This window comes from Diabrotica undecimpunctata, chromosome 6, assembly GCF_040954645.1.
Source record: "Diabrotica undecimpunctata isolate CICGRU chromosome 6, icDiaUnde3, whole genome shotgun sequence".
Taxonomy (NCBI): domain Eukaryota; kingdom Metazoa; phylum Arthropoda; class Insecta; order Coleoptera; family Chrysomelidae; genus Diabrotica; species Diabrotica undecimpunctata.
Genome location: NC_092808.1, coordinates 13,296,483 through 13,316,034, shown reverse-complemented (window position 1 = coordinate 13,316,034; position 19,552 = coordinate 13,296,483). Strand labels below are relative to the sequence as shown.

General features: G+C 35.5%; 1 protein-coding gene across 2 annotated transcripts in view; it reads left to right on the top strand.

Annotated features, from left to right (window-relative positions):
• Positions 1-19,552, top strand: part of Epp (Ecdysteroid phosphate phosphatase) — a 51,390-nt gene that overhangs the window by 9,420 nt on the left and 22,418 nt on the right. For both annotated transcript variants that reach the window (XM_072534235.1, XM_072534234.1), the window contains one exon: positions 13,592-13,770. In XM_072534235.1, coding sequence (XP_072390336.1) covers positions 13,592-13,770 — 179 coding nt within the window. The remainder of the gene's footprint in view (positions 1-13,591; positions 13,771-19,552) is intronic.

The following is a 19,552-nucleotide window of genomic DNA, read 5'->3' as shown; positions in this document are numbered from 1 at the left end:
AGTCTTTACCAACACTTCATAGGTGACGATCGCATAAAACGCGTGAAAACTTTTAAATACCTTGGCACCACAATCAATGACCAATCGGATCCACAACAAGAGATAAAAACCCGAATACATATGGCAAGACAAGCTTTTGTGAAATTCAGACCGCTCCTATGTAATCAAAACCTAAATTTCGAAATACGCTACATATGGTACATCTTGCTTTATGGCATGGAAACGTGGACTTTGAAAAAACATCTATCAACAAACTTGAAGCATTTGAAATGTGGTCATTAAGAAGAATGATGCGCATACCTTGGGTGGATAGAGTTCGAAACGATGACGTCCTTAAGAGAGCCGGCGTGGAAAGAGAACTCTTTAAATTAATTAAAAAACGCAAGATTGGTTACCTTGGGCACATATTGAGAGGAGCAAAATATGAAATACCACAGTTAATCCTGCAAGGGAAGATCGAAGGTAGGAGAGGAGCCGACCGCAAACAATTATCCTGGTTAAGGAATATTAAAGAATGGACAGGAATACACAATACAGGCGAGCTGTGTCACGCCGCCAAGAACAGAATTCTAGTAATGAGATAGTCGCCTACGCACTTTGGTGTATGGCATGTTAAGAAGAAGAAGAACCAACACTTCGATAGTCCATAGCCAAAATTTACTTTCGATACGAAGTAGGAACCTTTGAACCTATTTGAGGCAGAGATAGTGTCCTCGAGTGCAGTCCCCCTCTCTCCTCATTCCTTCTTCATTTCTGTTTGTGGACGTTATTATGTGGAATCACTCATTTTTAAGTCCTCCTCTAGGCCATCTCTTTTTGTTCTTCAAGTTGTTGCATGGCTTAAAAATATAATACTTACAATACCTTTTTACGAAATGGTAGGAACAAAATACGAGCTTAAGTATTAGGGAGCATTAGAGGGGAACATTGGAGAAAGGCATATTTCTTCGTTAAATGAAGTGAGGAAGTGGTATGAATGTCATATGAAAAATAGCCTCGATGCTTCATGCAACCTCTCTTCTGTCCACTGCTGGAGATAGGTCTCTCCCATTGTTCGCCATTCTTCACGGTTCTGTGCATCTTGTTGCCATTTCTTGGATATTCGTTTAATGTCGTACATCCAGCGTGTTGGTGGTCGTCCTCTGCTGCGTTTGTCTTCTCTTGGGCGCCAGTCAATTAGTTTTCTGGTCCATCTTGAGTATTTTAGTCTCGCTATGTGACCTGTCCACTTCCATTTCAGCTTATCTATACGACATCAATGATACCTGTTCTTTTGCTTAGGTCTTGGTTCCTTATTTTGCCTTTTTTTGTCACGCCGAGAATCGATCTTTCCATGCGCCTTTGTGCCACTCGCAATTTAATGTGCTGTTGTTTTTGTGTGTGTAAGAGAGAGAGAGAGAGAGAGAGAGAGAGTTTCTGCTCCTTATGTCATAATAGGAAGAACGCGTTGGTCAAATGTCTTCCGTTTCATAGCTATCGGGATGTTGCTCTTAAATATGTCTCTTAGTGAACTATATGCCGCCCAAGCAAGTGTTATTCATGTTATTCATGACCGAGATTCATGACCAGAAGACTTTATAAAAGTCTACGAAGATAAGTACCGGTGATGTTATATTCTATCGATTTTTCTATTAAGGTTTTTACTGTTTGTAGGTGATCGTTTGTTCCGAATTTTGAGCGGAAGCCAGCTTGTTCTCGTGGCTGGTAGAAATCATTTTATAGATGTGGTTCAATAAGCTAATTGGTCTATAGTTTTCTGTGTGCGCCTTGTCTCCTTTCTTGTGTAGTAAAATTGTTACTGCATTGTTCCATGTTTCCGGCATGGATCTGTTAGACAAAGGTTAAACTAATTTTTTATTTGGTTGAGAAGGGCACGTCCGCCCATCTTTATAGCTTCTATTACGACTCCATCTTCTCCTGGTGCTTTGTTGTTTTTCATCTTTTTCATTGCATCTTGAATTTCGCTTAGTGTAATCTCTGGCATGAGCTCTAAACTCTGGTTGATGATTTTGCGTGATGCGGCGGCTTCCAAGTTTGTTTGGTCTTCTCTTTGACTTGTGTATAGTTGTTGATAGAAGTCTTCAACTATGTGTAGATGTTCTTCTCTATTTGATATGGGGACTCTTTCTTTGTTCTTTAGTTTGTATATTTCACATTTTCCAACGTTTATTCTCTTCTATAGTACATATAAAGGTTTAGAAGGTCTTAAAGTTTTTTTCGTCTTTCGCGTCGTCAGTTTTTTGTCCCCCCAGAATCCTTGGGACAGACTGATATCTAAATCAGTGTGAGACTTTCGATTTCTCGTTATACTCACCTGGGGTACATCCGTTTTTGTTTTAAAATCTGACATTTTGTTGGGAGGTATTTGCCTTAAAACACCACGTTGGCAAGGCGGGTTGGTGAGTTTTTAATTCAACAGCTCTAGTAGACAAGGAACCCTAAGAGACTCCGATGCTTATTAACCTCCTTAAAAGGTACGGTACCTAAAAAAGTACAAAGAATCAATGAGTAATGACGATTTAGAATTTAGGAGAGCATGCAGAAAATACTTGAGACAGATAGATACGTCTATGAAGGACATCATAAAATAATAGCAAGCAAGCAATAGTATTGGACCCAGCCTGTGAGACTTTCATACCCCTAAGAATAAAATTCATTGGGGCGAGGAGGATTATCAGGAACTAGTCCATTCCGCCCCAATGCTCCAGATCATTCTCCATCTCCGATAGCACGCTGATCCGCTATAGAGACTTCAAATCAACAGAATGCTTGTCATGTGGAAAACCTGGGTATAAGCACTCCCGCCTGATAACCTACACCGATTAATCTATCTCTAGTGACTTATCGAACTGTATTGTTTGCTCGTGCGCTGAGTCCGGGCTAGGCCTAGTTTGGGACACGGTGCTCAAAGATGTGGGCCCCTCTTGTCCGTTTTTTGGGTTTTGTTAGTATTTTTTAGTAATTAAGCGTAATATCATCAATAGGAAGATTATATGGGAAGATACTGCGAGAAAAGATAGAGCAAGCGATAAAAGGCAAAATCGGGGAGGATCAGGCAGGCTTCACGGCAGGAAGATCATGCATAGACCACATATCCACACTGGAACAACTGTTGGAAAAGAAAAAAGCAAAAAATAGAGATATACACTTGGCATTTGTGGACCTGAGAAAGGTGTATGACTCTGTACCAAGGTCAGAACTATGGGAGGCAATGTACAAATTAGAAATACAGACGGAGCTCATATAAGCTAAAAAAGCTCTATATAAAGAAAATAAAGTGTCCATTAAAATGGGAACAAGAATCATAGGAGACTTCACCACAACAAAAGGGCTCCTGCACGGTTGTTCCACATCTCCAACCCTATTCAAAATATACTTAGAAAAAGCCTTGACTACATGGAAAAGAAAATGCGAAGGCATGGGAGTACCGGTACGGAACGAATACCTATATACGTTAAGCTTTGCAGACGATCAGGTAGTGATTGCACAAGACCAAGACCACCTCAGCTACATGATGAAGAAACTACAAGAAGAATATACCAAGGCTGGCCTAGATATTAACCTCACGAAAACAGAGTACCTATCTACAAGTGAAGAAGACATAGAAGATCTACAGATTGATGACAACGTAACAATCAAAGGAAAGGATAAATTCAAATACCTGGGGTTTATAATCACGAAAAAGGCAACAACAGAGGAAAAAATTACACAAAGATTAGGACAAACAAGAACAGCAATCCGACAACTTAACTCAGTATGGTGGGATAGACACCTAAATATGAAGACAAAAACGCAGATTTATAAAACATTAGTGCTAAGTATTATGACATATGGGGCTGAAAATTGGATCATAAACAAGAAAAACAGCAGTAAGATAGTAGCAACAGAGATGGAATGCCTGCGAAGATGCTGCAGAGTAACAAGAATGGATAGGAGAAGTAATGACGAAATAAAGCAAAGAACATCAATAGAAACAGACATACTAACATATATAGAACAAAAAAGATTAAAGTGGTATGGACATGTAAGAAGAACTAGCGACAGCAGATGGATAAAGAGAATAACCGAATGGAGCCCCATAGGAAGGAGGAAAAGAGGACGTCCCCGAAAATCCTGGAGGAACGAAGTAGACGACGCCATGAGTAAGAGAGGCCTAAACGATGGAGAATGGAACAACAGAGAGAGATGGAAACGGTTGAGCGAGGGAAGGCAGTGAATACTGTAGAATCCCTAAATATATATATAGTATTTTTTGGTGGCTTGCGCCTTTTATGTTTTATTAATTTTGTTTGGTGGTCAAAGCCGTTTTTTGTGTTTCTGTACATTTTTTTGAGTGTTGTCTAAAACGTATAAACTCAGCATTAGTAAATACGTGTGATAGAGCTATGTTTATCTAGACTTTATTCTATGTTTTCTAATATTTGGTGTTTGAGTCTTCTGTGCTTCAGTCTATGGTACTATCGTACCAATATCTCTCTCAGGATCTGATTTGAGTGGTCATCTAGCTCAACGAATGATTATGATTTTCAATATCGCTACGTGTTTATTATTCATAGACAATAAAGATTCTAAAGCGTTTAAATGAACTGCTGCGGAAATAGCATACATAATAATATAATTAAACTGTTGTATCACTAGTCTGTTGTAGGGCATTCTGTATATTTGTTATCTTTTTACTGTTTTTGTTACTGCAAATAGTTAAAACTTATTTTTGTTTATTTAGTTTATTAGCAGTTCTATTTTTTGTTTATTATTTTTATATCTATACATTTTTACGTTTTTATTTCATGTTTTCTATAATAATATAAAGAGGAATGAGAAAAATATATATCCGTAAAGTTAAAATATCCATTTGATAAGGCCGAATTCAGACCAACACTATAATTTATTGCTAATTTATAACGGAAGGAAAAAAATTATTGCTGTAGCCGTTTCCGAGAAATAATGGCTATGCTAACTTTATGGTAAAGCTACTATAACCATAGCTGTATCTCGGCAAGGAAAAGAGGTATAGGGCTCATCTTGGCGGCATATTTTATTAATTATTGCTAATTAATTGCTGTTGATTGGTACATTGACTAATCCCCAAAAACTTTCCCATCATCCCCCTTGCGCAAAACTCATCTATGTAAAAATCTAGATTTTGGCCAAAAACGTTAAAACCTGAAAAGTGGACCTTCTTCTTCTTCAGTGCCTTATCCGGTCCGGATGTTGAAACAGCTCCGCTGAGGTCATCCCAAGCCACTGCCGGAGATTTTTCAACCACGACATACGACGGCGTCCCGGTCCTCTTCTGCCAAATTTGAAGAATTCGATATTTTTCTTCGTTCCGTATCACGTGGCCGAGGTACTCAAGCTTACGTTGTTTAATTAAATTAAGCACTTCTTTTTCTTTTGTCATGCGCTGTAGGACCTCAACGTTGGTGACATGGTCCACATAAGATATTTTTAGTATCCTTCTGTATATCCACATCTCGAAGCCTTCGATTCGTTTTTCAGTGGCTTGCGTCAGTGTCCAGCCTTCAACTCCATATAGTAACACTGGAAGAACGTAGCACCTCACTATCCGCATCTTGGTTCCCAAACTGAGATCACTGCAGCACAGCAAGGATCTCAACTTAATAAATGTAGACCGTGCCATTTCAATTCTGGATCTAATCTCTTGAGCGTAGTCCCATTGTACGTTGAGGGTAGTTCCGAGGTAAGTGAATCTGTCGACTCTCTGGATCTCTTGTGAACCGCTATTAATTAATTGCTAATTTATTTTTAAGTTTTATGCCAAGAAGTACTATGGAGCGTCAACAAAAATAGAGTACTGCTAAAGACTGATAATGTCTTATCTGGGGCATATAGTTAGGGAAAGTCGATATAAAATATTACAACTGATCCTTAAAGGCAAAATAGAGGGCCGTAGAGGTGTAGGAAGAAACAAGTTTCTTGGTTAAAAATCGAGAAGCCTTCGCAATGGTGGTCACCAACGTTGGATAATTCTGTTATGGCACGCGAAGTAGAAGAAGATGCCAAGAAATTCTGTATTGCTGCAACCGTTTCCAAAAAAAAAAAAAAAATGATGACTGAACGTATCTTAGCGTCATATTGTATTGCTAATATAATTTTTTTTGAATAATGTTCAACTTACTTGCTAAATTGTTCTCATCATCCTTCAATACAAATCTTATCCCTGGCGAAATAGTGCTGATACAGTTTACAAAAATTATATATCATTTGCAATACCGATATAACAAGTATATAGTCCGTTTGAAAATGATTGATAGAACAGTTTTTAGGACACAGATACTAATCCCCAACGTTATATTAACGTCATATCAAAAAATATTTGAAATTTTCTTGCCTTATGTATTGTAGTAATTTTATATATATATATATATATATATATATATATATATATATATATATATATATATATAAAATTACTACAATATTAAATTTAAAAAAAATTAGTTAAATTGGGAATCTTCCAGCGTTCTGTGTTTCTATATTTTTTGCTGTTATATTTATTATATTAATTTTTTGATGTTTCTTTGCAATAACAACATTGTAATGCTACAGATCTTTTAAAGGTAAGATCATTTACTTAATTGTTTTTTCATATTAGATGTATCGCTAATAACACTCTTTTAGATGAACTGATGATGCTTATTGAACAATAGGCGAAACGTCTTCAATAAATAGATAAAGTAGCACAACTCTTGTCTTTTTTATCTCCAGACCGATAACATCCCATTCACTTACGAGTGCACATTTTTTTATATATATATATATATATATATATATATATATATATATATATATATATATATATATATATAAGGTTCTTGAACTCCTAAGTGGAGCATAGAGCTTCAGTGAAAACGCGCCATCGGGTTCTATTTTGCGCTAAGGCCTTCACCTCATTCCAAGACTTTCCTTGGCCTCTTATCTCGTCCATGATGGATCTTCTCCAAGTTTGTACTGGGCGACCTCTTTTTCTTTTCCCTTGGGGATTCCACTCTAGGGCAGTCTTTGCGATACTGCAACTATTTTTTCGGAATGTGTGACCGATCCACATTTGTACCCTCTTTTGTTCGGTCAGGTGTAGCAGGTCGTCGTTTCTGATGGTGTTAGGCCAGAATATACGAACAATTCTTCGTAGACATTTGTTAACAAAGACCTGCAGTTTGTCTGTGAGGGTGTTTGTCACTTTCCAGGTTTCACATCCGTCGAGTAGAACAGACATGACATTTGATCGGAATATTCGGATCTTTGTCCTTGTAGTATACTCGCCAGATCTCCAAACAGGGTTGAGAGTGCTGAAAGCTTGTTGGGCTTTTCGTATCCTCATACGAATATCGTCTTCTGTACCTCCGTTTTCTGTTATGACACTTCCAAGATACGTAAAGTTTTCCACATTTTAAATCTGCATATTGTCGATAGTAAATAGCGTGTTGTTCCTTGCATTTATTCTCATGGACTTGGTTTTACTAATATTGATTTTCAAACCTATTTTATTGGCTTTAGTGGAAAGTGTTTCCAATTGTTAAGCCAGATCTTGGAACCTTTGACCTAATAGACAGATATCGTCCGCGTATTCTAGATCGCTTAGGCGTGTGGTTAACGTCCATTGTATCCCTCTTGTGTCAGAGTCTAGTTTGGAGAGAACATAGTCTATAGCTATGTTAAAAAGAAACGGAGAAAGCACGCATCCCTGTCTAACTCCAGTAAGTACGTTGAATTCGTCACTGTTGATCCCATTGTGTGTCACGTTATTGACATTTCGCATCAGTATATAGTGACTTTATAATAGAAATTATTTTTTGCGGGATGTTTCTTAGCTCTAAAATTTTCCATACAGCAGCGTGAGACAAGCTATCAAAGGCACGTTCAAAATCAACAAAAACCATGTATAGGGGTGTGTTCCATTCAACCGATTGTTCCATTATTACCCTCACAGTATTAATGTGGTCTATGCAGGAGGATTCTGGTCTAAAGCCTGCTTCATTAGCTCGAAACTCAACCTTGTTTGTTATTCTTTTCAGTATGATGGTCGCGAAAATTTTATTTATGACAGTAAGCAAGGTTATTCCTCTCCAATTTTTGCACAGTGTGAGGTTGCCTTTTTTTGGAAGCTTGATAATGTTACCTTTTTTCCAGTCCGCTGGAATGTGGTTTGTTTCCTACACCTCTCGGATTACGGGGAGCAAAAGTTCAGCAGTTAGATGCGGATCAGCTTTAAGTATTTCAGCAGCAATGTTATCGATTCCCGGTGACTTGTTGTTTCTCAGAGATTTGATAGCTGCTATTATCTCCGTTTTGGAAGGGGCCTCGCAAGAAATATGCAAGTCTATATTCTGCGGGTTTTCGACAATTTCGTCTGCGTTATCTCTGGGAATACCTAGCATCTCCTGAAAATGCTCTTTCCATCTCTCTACTTAATCATCTGTTGTAGTAAGTAATTCGCCTGTTTTGGATCTTACAATGTTCGAACAGTTGGACCCTTTTTGTGTTAGTCGTCTAGTAATTTGATAAAGCTCCCTAGTTCTGTTGTGTTGTGCAGCTGTTTCTGCTTGTTTTGCAAGTTCTTCAGCCCACCTTCTTTTGTCTCTTCTTGCTTTTGATTTATTTATTGTTTGATATTCCTTTTGTCGGTGTGCTCTTCTTTCTACAGTTCTTGCTTGCAGGATATCTTTTTTTCGTTGTTTTCTTTCCTCGATAAGATTCCATGTTTCATCTGATATCTATTCCTTTCTATCTTTCTCTTTTTTACCCAGTTTGTCGTCAGCTATTTCTGTCAAAACATCTGCGAAATCTTCCCAGCTATTTATTTCACGTTCTCTTGTTTTGAGTTGAAGTTCCTCTCTAAACATATGTCTTCCTGGGACCGTTTTTAGTTTATCTAGATTGTATGTTGGTCTCTTGGTGTTTCGCGTGGTTTTGTTTTTTGCCATCTTGATTTTAATGGTACCAATTACGAGATGATGGTCACTGTAGTAATTTTAATAAACTATTAATGTTGGTAAATCTGTTCAGTTATAAAAGATTATCATCAAGAAACTCTTGAGCTTTTTAGAAAGGATTAAAATTTCCAATCGACATAAAATTTTTCATTTACTCAAATTAATAAATACCAAAATTCCATCCGACAATTGGCAAAAAACTATACGTAACTCATAACAGGAAGAAAAATTCTGAAAACTCGAGCCAATTATAATTTCTTTGATATGATGATAAATGTAGTGATGATGATGATGCTATGTAGTCCAAAGAGAACGGTAGAATCAATTTATTGATTTCATTTTATTGTATTCGAGGTTTGTCGGGGTGATCATATTAGTTCATCATATTCTTGTAGGTACAAAACTAAGAACAGAAGGTGTTGATATTAATTTTTTTTTCTGTTTTGAACTGTACTGTGTTACCATAGCCTAGCTATAACACTGATGAAATGGCTTATGGAAAATGTGTTAAGAGGGTTATCTTGAAAAACGTGCCTGATGTATATTTAGACGACATCGTCTTGGGGAAGACTCTAGAAGACAATCTGAATAATTTGAAAGATGTTTTTAATCGACTTAAAGCTGCTCAATTAATGTTAAATATGAAGATAAAACTGTTCCAAAGTAAAGTTAATTATCTGTGTCAAATAGTCAACAAAGAAGGAATGGCCGTGGATAAAGGAAAAGTCTAGTACATTAAGGGGTGACCAAAACCGACTGACAAACATTATGTGAGAAGTTTTCTTGGGCTATATACTGGGCCATCGGAGGTTCATTAAGAAGTTTGCAGATATTGCTAAGGCATTAACGTGACTTACGGAGGAAGCAAGAGATTATTGTTTGGATGGAAACGGCCAATTTTTCTTTGGAATCTTGAAGAAGCATTTAACCGCAGCACCAATATTGGGGTATCCACTGCCAGAAGGAGAGTTTATCTTAGATGCAGGCACAAGTAATGTGGGGATTGGAGGAGTGCTATCTCAGATTCGGAAAAACTTTGAAACTCCAAGATGCATCACGTTACTTTTTCCATCTGGTAACAAAAGACACTGCCCATGACCAACCAACTTACCAAGATGTATAGGAAACATTAATTCATTTGATTTTGGATCCAACGTGCAAATTTTATCCAAGCCAAAGCTATAATGCCGCCCATTGGATTGGAATGTTGACCGAAATATGGTGGAGAAATTATTTAAGGACACGGAAGTCCAGATACTAGTCTGTTGCAACCCATAAAAAGCTGTCCCTTGCCACTTTTATATAATTGGGAATTGTAAATGAAAGTCTTGTTTCCGATACCAGCATCCAGTTTCGACAAGGCTATAGGAGGAACCATCTCCTAAGGAATGGGCAATGTTAGGAAAACCTGGCTACGCAACTAATGGATTTGAAATTTCGATTGGATTTCAGAAGCGGTTTCATAAGATAAACAGAAATATATGTAAAGAGGCCTGAGAATGACCAAAACTAAGTTTATGACAAATATATGGTCCCCAATAACCATTTAACTATTCAAGACAAAGTGGTAGAACTAGTGTAGAAATATACGTATGTGGGTAATAAAATAAGAATCAGTAGGAGTAACCAAACATGCGAAATCCAAAGATGAATTACTTAAGCGTGGGCAGCCTTTGGAAAACTGCGAGACACACTTAGAGCCAACATACCAATTAGCCTCAAAAGAAATGCGTATTACCGGTCATGACCTATGGGGTGTAAACTATGACTCTAACTAAGAATACGGCTTCGAAATTGAGAGTGGCACAGAGACGAATGGAACGGTCTATGCCGGGAGTGACTTTGCGGGACCGAATAAGAAACGAAGATCTGCGAAGAAGGACGAGTATTGCTGATGTTGTGGAAGGCATTGCGAAACTGAAATGGAACTGTGCAGGCCATGTAGCGAGCTCATGACTCACGATGTACGAGCAAAATTACAAATTGGAGGCCAAGAGCAGACAAACGTAGTAGAGGAAGACCACTTACACGGGGGGCTGACGACATCACGTGTATCACCAAAAATTGACAACAAAGAGCACAAAATCGTAAAGAATGGAGGGGTTTAAGGGAGGCCCATGTCAAGCAGTGGAAGTGATAAATGAAGGCTGGATGATGATGATGATGATATATAAAGGACAATTTAGATTTTAGAGTCAGTCGACATAATAAATTTGTAGGGTTAAGTAAATAAATGTGACTGTAAAAAAAATACAATGAACATTACAATTGCATGAATCTGTAGTATTTTTCTGTCATACAGACTGTACTGTCATGCATTTCCAAATGGAGTGTAGCAATAATCATTAAATTGTAGAATACTAATTATTTTCCTACAACATCTCAAGGAGTTTTGGACGTCTTCAATGCAACCAGAAATATTTCATACCGCTGTGGTATATTTCTTGGATCTCTGGAGTATTTACCAGCAGCCTGAAATGTTTCAGCACTGTTCTGGACTATTTTTGAGGCTTCTGAAGAATTTCCTGAAGAATTTCAGAGCAGTCTTTAACGTTTCTAAACTCTACTAGTATGTTTAGGGAAACTCTGATGGACTTCAGGACAGTCTTCCTTATTTTACAATTGTTTAAGGGATTGTGGATGAATTGAAATGCTTGCAAAAAAAGAATCTGGATCCAAACGACATGAATACAAAACGTGAACTCTACTGGAACCAAAACGCCTCTGTCAGAACTGAATTGGGTCATACTGAAACCATAAACATTAAAAGAGGAGTTAGACAAGGTTGTATACTATCACCATTATTATTCAACTTGTACTCAGAGGACATCTTTGCACATGCTCTAGATGAAGCACAAGAAGGAATAAAAGTCAATGGAAAAATCGTGAACAATATCAGGTATGCCGATGATACAGTTCTGATTGCTGGCAGTGAAGAACTCCAAATTCTGTTAACCAAAGTAGTGCGAGAAGGAGAACTATACGGCCTTAAGGTGAATGTAAAAAAACCAAAACAATGGTAATTTAAAAAAAAACACACACCAGTTATAAACATACTAGTCAACAACAATCTAGTTGAACAAGTGAAAAAGTTTAAGTATCTAGGCTGTTGGATACATGAAACCTTAGACCAAGAACAAGAGGTTAAATGTAGAATAGAACAGGCAAGAAACACCTTCTTAAAGATGCGACAGTTACTCACTACCCGTAATCTTGATTTGTCTCTACGATACCGCATGATAAAGTGTTATGTATATAGTGTACTATTACACGGCGTGGAAGCTTGGACGTTAACAGTCACGGCGTTTAGAGAGCTTTGAGATGTGGGTATTTCGTCATATGCTGAAAATTCCATGGACCGACCGCGCTAGAAATGAAGAAGTTTTAAGGCGTATGAATAGAGAACGTGAACTCACAGAAATTGTCAAGAAGCGTAAAACGTCTTATCTTGGACACATATTTAGACACGACAGCTATAACTTCCTTCAGCTTATTATAGAAGGGAAAATAAAAGGCAGACGCGGCCCGGGTAGATGACAAATGACCTGGCTGCGCAACATCAAAGATTGGACAGGATTAGACTTTCAAAGTTTAATAAGCAAAGCCCAAAATAGGGAAGACTTTTGCAGAGGTCATCGCCAACCTTCGCTAAGAAGACGGCACCTAAAGAAGAAGGATGAATTGAGGTCAGTCTAGAATGTTTTGGAATGCACTGATTTTTCTCTCTATACTCTGGTATACTTAATATAAAAATTACCTCAAATATCAGATCTATGAAAGGAAAGGTTCAATGGAAAGATTCATCCATAGTCCTAGAGGACTAGAAGAAAAATGACAAATACAAGAAGCCACTGTCAGTAAGGGACTTGGTTACTATTGGTAATGGAGGAACACCATTCCAGGTTATAAAAATCAAGATATATGTTTATTAAAACTGCTTGAATCGAAGAGATGAGGTGGAACGAACTAGGTGATCCCAGGGTGTTCCACTAGGATGTCCCATTAAAAAAAATGTATGTTTGCTATAGCACGTAGTTATTAATCACCCTGTATAATTCCACATGTTTTACAAGTATGGAGAATATCATTGCCTACATTTTTTCTACAAGTTTTTTGGATATTCTATTCGTCTTCTTCTTTAAGTTCCATCTTCTATCGAAGGTTGGAAATCATCATGGCTATGCGGACTCTGTTGACAGCCGCTCTAAAAAGTTCTGCACTACTGCATTCAAACCATTCCGTTAAGTTCTTAAGCCAGGATATTCTTCGTCTTCCCACATTTCACTTTCCTCGGATTTTGCCTTGCATAATAAGTTGTAATAATGCGTATTTTTGCCCTCTCATCACATGTCCTAAGTACTCAAGATATTCTATACCATAATGTAATTATCGACCGATCTCGCACTAAAAACTCGCCTTGTATATTCGTGTTTGCTTAAGATTTGGAAGTTAAAACATCGAAAAATATATTTACTAAAGAATGTATTTTTACCCAAAAAATGTTTAAACAATCTGATTCTGCAGATGAAATTTTTCGAAAAACGTTAAAAATCTCGTTCCTCTTTATATTTGTACGCATTTGTAGCATTTGTCTTCTTTTTTTTAACTTACTATATATAAAAACGTCTCATTTACAGCAATAAGTTTAGAACCACACGTCAAATCCCTCCATTTAACTTTAGCCTACCAATTCCCAAATTCTCAATACTCACATTTGAAGGCTCTAGTAGATCAACTAGATCCAGGAGCGTCAGAAAATTGGGAACTTAGACTGTATTCCAGAGATCCTAGGATTAATAGTAAACAAATTAATAAGGTATGGTACATTTTTATACTCTATAAAGTTCCAAAAGATTTCCGCGGTTACTACAATTAAACCTAGAGCTAAGATTAATACTATTACAGGAATTAATATTAGACTCAGCAGTCTTCCAGGTTGAACCGCGAATTGCGCCGAGCTTTCGACATCCTCTTCGATGTCTTCTTCGAGTCTTCCGAGGTCTCAGTCTCTCCAGTCCCTCAGACACTACTACACTGATCACTAGACTTCGGCAAATATGCAAATAAAAATGTAGAAAATATGCGCATAAATATGCACGTGTTTACCCGAAAATATGCAAATATTTTACAAAATATGCATACAAATAAATAAAAAAATCGTAAAATAGTAACAATTTTATTTAAAAAAAAAGTGTACATAACTAAATATTTCCTACTATTCATTAAGATTTACATTTATTTTAAGTAACTACATCATTTTTAACTATGAATAAACTTATTTAGAATTATGGTAACAATAAATGACCAAGTGGTGTTCAAAATTTTCTAACAAAAACTTGTGGCTTCTGTCTGAGTCCATATATTTATATATGGAAAAACTTCGTTCAACATCAACTGATGTAACGGGAGCATTTTTCAAACCAACCAAAACATTTGGTTCTAAATTAATTGTTTCCGAAATATTTCCAGCTAGAACACTGACTACTTCAGAAAGAATATGGTAACCTTTATTTTTTTCCATAGTAGCTTCAAATTTTTTTAAAATATCTTTTCCAATATTACCTCTAACTTTCCGACAACATGACGCAAATTCTTTTATTAATGCTGTACTTTCGAACAATGACAGTTTTGGTGATTCTAACTGAGTAATTGTTTTTTGAACAAAACTAAAATTTGATTTTATAAATGAAAGTTCTTGTTGAAGCAAGTTACTCTGAAAAGTTTGTTTAGAATCCTAAAGAGATTGGGAACTTTCATCTGTTAACGTATCAATTATGTTCTTTATTTTAACAAAATGATCTGCATAAAAATTAGCTGCTTCTAACCATGTTCCCCATCGCGTTAAAATAGGTTGTGGTGGAAGAGGAATGTTTCTTTGGAAGAGCATTTCTAGAGCATTTCTTTATAAAGTTGAATTCTTATAGGAGATTTAAGAAATACTTTTTTGACACTGGATATCATGGTATTTACAAGAGGAAACTTTTTTCGTATTTCCTCTGCAACTCTGTTTAATCCGTGCGCTACACAAGTAACATGTATTAAATCTGGGAAAAATATTTTTAAATTTTGTCCTGCTTTCACCATATAAGGAGCAGCATCCGATAAAATAAGCAGTAATTTATTAGAAGGAATAGTTGTCGGAAGAAAAAAAGTTGCTAATGTTTCTTGTATAAAACGCGAAATTGTTAAAGCATTTGTTTTCTCAAGTTGCTGGCATGAAATAAGATGAGATTTTGGTAAGGTATCTTCTTTAAGAACACCAATCAATAAATGAGCAATATACTTTCCTGAGGAATCAGTGGTTTCGTCTACAGATATGTAAAAATAATTATCTGCAATTTCTTCCTTAATATTAATTAACACCGACGAGTATAGCCCGTTCACATTATTTCTTCTTAGAGACCGATCACTTGGAACATTAAGTTTGCAATATTTTTTTAGAAACGAACTAAAATTTACATTTGCTAATTTTGAAAGCGGTATGTTTGCAGACACTAATGCGCGACACAAGTCTTCATTAAAAGTTTCTTGCTCATCTAATTTTTTTGAAGTAGATTGGAAACATTTAGCCATTGAAGTTTGATGTTTTCCTCCTATTTTTCCTTTTTTTGCAATGTGTGAAGCAGTTCTCACATGTTGGTCTATCTGAAATTTCTTCTCACATGCTATCTATAAATAAAAATAAAAACCTTTATTTTAACCCAACCTTTAAAATATAAAAATATACAAGGTGTTTTTGGTTAATCAAATAACTGGTTTGGAAAAAAAAAACACTCGCTAAGTGTTTTAAATGCAGTATTAATCCACAAATTAGTTTTTGTTACTAACCATTAGTACATCATATAACTTATTTTAAAATTCAACAAAAGTTTTTTTTTTTGTTAATTCAATTACAATAAAAATAATTGTGTTTTAGAATAGCTGACTGCATAAAAAAAAGTAAAGGTGAAAAATTTTTCTAAATACACACCATTGTATTGTACCATGGACAATTTTTTCTCACTAAAGGAAGCTATTTTTCATTTAAAAACAACCTACGAGTACTAAATTTCAAGTAAATACGTTTATTGGTTTTAAAGTTATTGTTGTTAACTAAAAGAATTTAATTTTTTTTAATTTTAACACCCTGTATCTCGAAAAGTAAATAAGTTTGACCCCTCATTAACTATATCGTTTTGTTCAATTTTTCGAGAAGTATCTACAGTCAAACGTTGTAAGTGTCATTTGGAAACACCCTGTATGTATGAAATATTAGATATTTAATAGAAAATATTAGATACTTACAATTTTGCCACAGACTGAACAGTAGATTTTTCCCATATCCGTAGACAGCTCTTTATAAGGTTTAATCCAAGTTGAAGCACTGGTTGTTTTAGGCATTATAAAATCACAATCTTCCTTTTTGTTACGCACAACGAGTGTTTACGCTTTGAATATCAAAACAAAAATGATTTACAAATCTGAGCATCAAATTAGAAATGTTTAGGTACCTAATTCAATAAACTGGGAGATTTTGGAAAATCCCTAAATTAGGAACAAAACTATTAGCCGTTTACCTGCTGTTAAGATACAATAAATTGTAGATAGATTTGGGGATTAGATCATAAAATGCAAATGAGCGAACCCTTAGCGATTATCCAATAACTGAATGCCTCAGTGACCGAGACTTTCTAAGAATGTTGAGGGCTACTTAAATTGATCTTCTTTGAAATTGTAAATGTTTTGTACCTGTAGAGATTACGTACTTAGATCATTTCTTGATTAAAATGACTACAAAAATTTTATACAAGAATTGAAATAAATTGGTATGTTTAAAAATTTTCAAATACAGTATAAAAATCTGAACTTTTATGCACTTTATGCAAACTTTTATACAAATATGCCAAAATATGAAATATTTGCATAAAATATGCACAATATGCAAAATATGCAATATGCATATTTGCCGAAGTCTACTGATCACTAATCGATGCATTACTGGTGCTGGGAATGGAGGACGGGTCATTTCTACAGTCGATGGTGCCGTGGCTTGGGTGGAGGTTGGCGTGGGGATTGGCGCGGGGGTTGGCGCGAACATTTCGGATAGTAGGATTTTGATTGACTGGTGGAGCGGACGGTATTTTCTTTATGAGAGGTCTCCAAGTCGAAGGTAACCGTTTGCCGTCATTTCTTTTATTGAGACAATTTAGCCTTTTTTCAATTTCTATGGCTTCTCGGATAATTCTTGGTTTATAGAAGCGGATGGGGGCTATGGTTCTGGAGTTTTCAAAATCAACTTTGGGACCTGTATGAAGATGGTGTTGACTTAGAGCTGAAGTTGAGTCGGAATTGCGAACAGAAATGGAATGTTCATAAATCCTATTTTAGATTTTACAATTTGTTTGGCCTATATAGGATCGGGGGCAGTCTGAACAAGGAATTTCATAAGCTTCGTGTTGTTTATTTAGAATGTTGTCTTTTTATTTTCGCGGTAACCGTTTTGGATGTGGGCTTGTTTTAAACTAGAGAGCTCAGCGGGTCTTTATTCAGTATTCAAATTCTGACACTTTTTCGAAACCACCGTCTCTGCTCCTTTCATTTTGATATATTTGTTATTATTTGTTATGTCTCCTCTCATTTCCATATATCGATGGCGTCACGACAAAAAGGCATAAGCGCCAAAATTTATAAATTTATGTTTTGGTATCAAAATAAAATACATTTTACGTCCTATCGACTATTAAAATGACGCAGCTGTAAAAAATTCCAACTCGACTAAAACAAGCTTTGAATTTTCTAACCGCCAAACTAGTTTCTTAAAAGATGAGATACCGAAATCAGTAAGCGACAAGATCCGTAGTGGAAGGTGGTGCTTACGTCTTGGGTCTGAAAACGTGGTTATATCAATAAGGTAAACAATAATTTGAAATATTATTAATATTTAATGTTTTGTTAAGCGTTTAATTAGATTATTTATCTTGAGAAATCATAATATACCATAAGAGTGTACAATTTTACCGACTGTTGGTTAGGCCTTTTCAGAAAAAATTTTTTCGTTTATCTAACCGCCATTTGGCCATTTAAAATACACTATGACTTAGATTTGCCATAGAAAAGTTACTACTTAACCGACTTAAATAAGGTTTGAACCTAAATAAAATATATATTGACTTTGTTGTATATTTTTCTTTTTTTTTTTAATTTAAAGTTATATTTTGGTAGTAATATTATTTTAAAAAACTAACATTTGAATGGCGCTTACTTCTTTTTTTTAATGGTTTTTAGAATGGTTTCTCGGGGGCACAAAATAATGAATCTTGCATTGCAATCCATTTGGGAAGATCAGGAAAGCAATGTGCAGGAAATCCAGCGGAAATAATAAAAACCATGGTTCATTTTCCACTAAAAATGAGGTCCTCAATGAAGCGCTAAAGCATGATGTACTTCTTCTGTTCTAGATGATGATGCCATTGTGGATTTCAGTTTTCCTCTAAGTCCAAATTTGAATATTGACAGCCGTTTATTTTCGAATATTGATGAAACTGCCGAAGAAGAGACTGATATATTAACCTGTTATAAAAAGCTTGTACCTTACTCAGATAGTGATGATACTGATGATAGTAGTAATAATGCCGCAATAGTATTTAGTTCATTAGTTGATGATAAGATAGGTTGTAATGATTTTATACAACAAAATGATTTTTTAAACTCCGAATCAGATTCATCATCCTTGGCAGTATTTTTTAAAAATAAGACTGAAATTGACAGCATTAGTTCTAGCTCATCAACTGGTTCAATTTTCTGTTATATCGGTCCTTCGTTTCTATTAGTTTGTTTTGTTATTGATAAATGTTATTTTCTGTTATCAAATTTTGATTTATATTTTATTTCTATTAGTTTTATAATACAACTTACTTAGTTATCAATGTAGAAAAAATGGTACGTTTTAATAATTTTTGTTGTTTTTTACTTAATATAACGTGATAATTATATTAACTTTATTTTTGTATTTTTTTACACCAATATAACTCTAAGAAACTCATAAATATATTATTGTGTATTGTTTAATTTGTATTATTTTTACTTAATTGTTATGCTTTAAAATGAAAAGATTTATTCTCCATTTTTGTTATAATTCCGTAAAATTAAAAGGCGTACAAGTTCCCAAGCGACATTTTTTGATCAAAATAATTTTTTCCAAATATGGTAACCGCCTTTCAAAAAGGCTTAAACACCACAGAACCTAACATTAAAGGCGTAAGCACCAAAATGTTAAATATCTCATGTTCATAATAATTGTTTTATAACTAACATATGGTAAGTCAAAATGCCTTAGTTCGATAATAATAAAATGCCAAAAAATGTAAAAAAAGAAATATTAAGCGATATTAAACGTTTTTTGTCTCTCCTGAAAAAAACTGTCACTGGCGCTTATGCCTTTCTGTCGTAACACCGTCGATCTTGCGTTTTTGTTTGGTTTATTATTAATCCGTCTCTTTTCGCTCCTTCTTCAAATTTCTAGAAAACTTTTTCTAAATGTTTTTTTGTTCTCGCTAGTATCACCACATCATCCGCGTACGCTGTGCACTGTTCCCTGCTATTGAAAATATTCCTGTTTG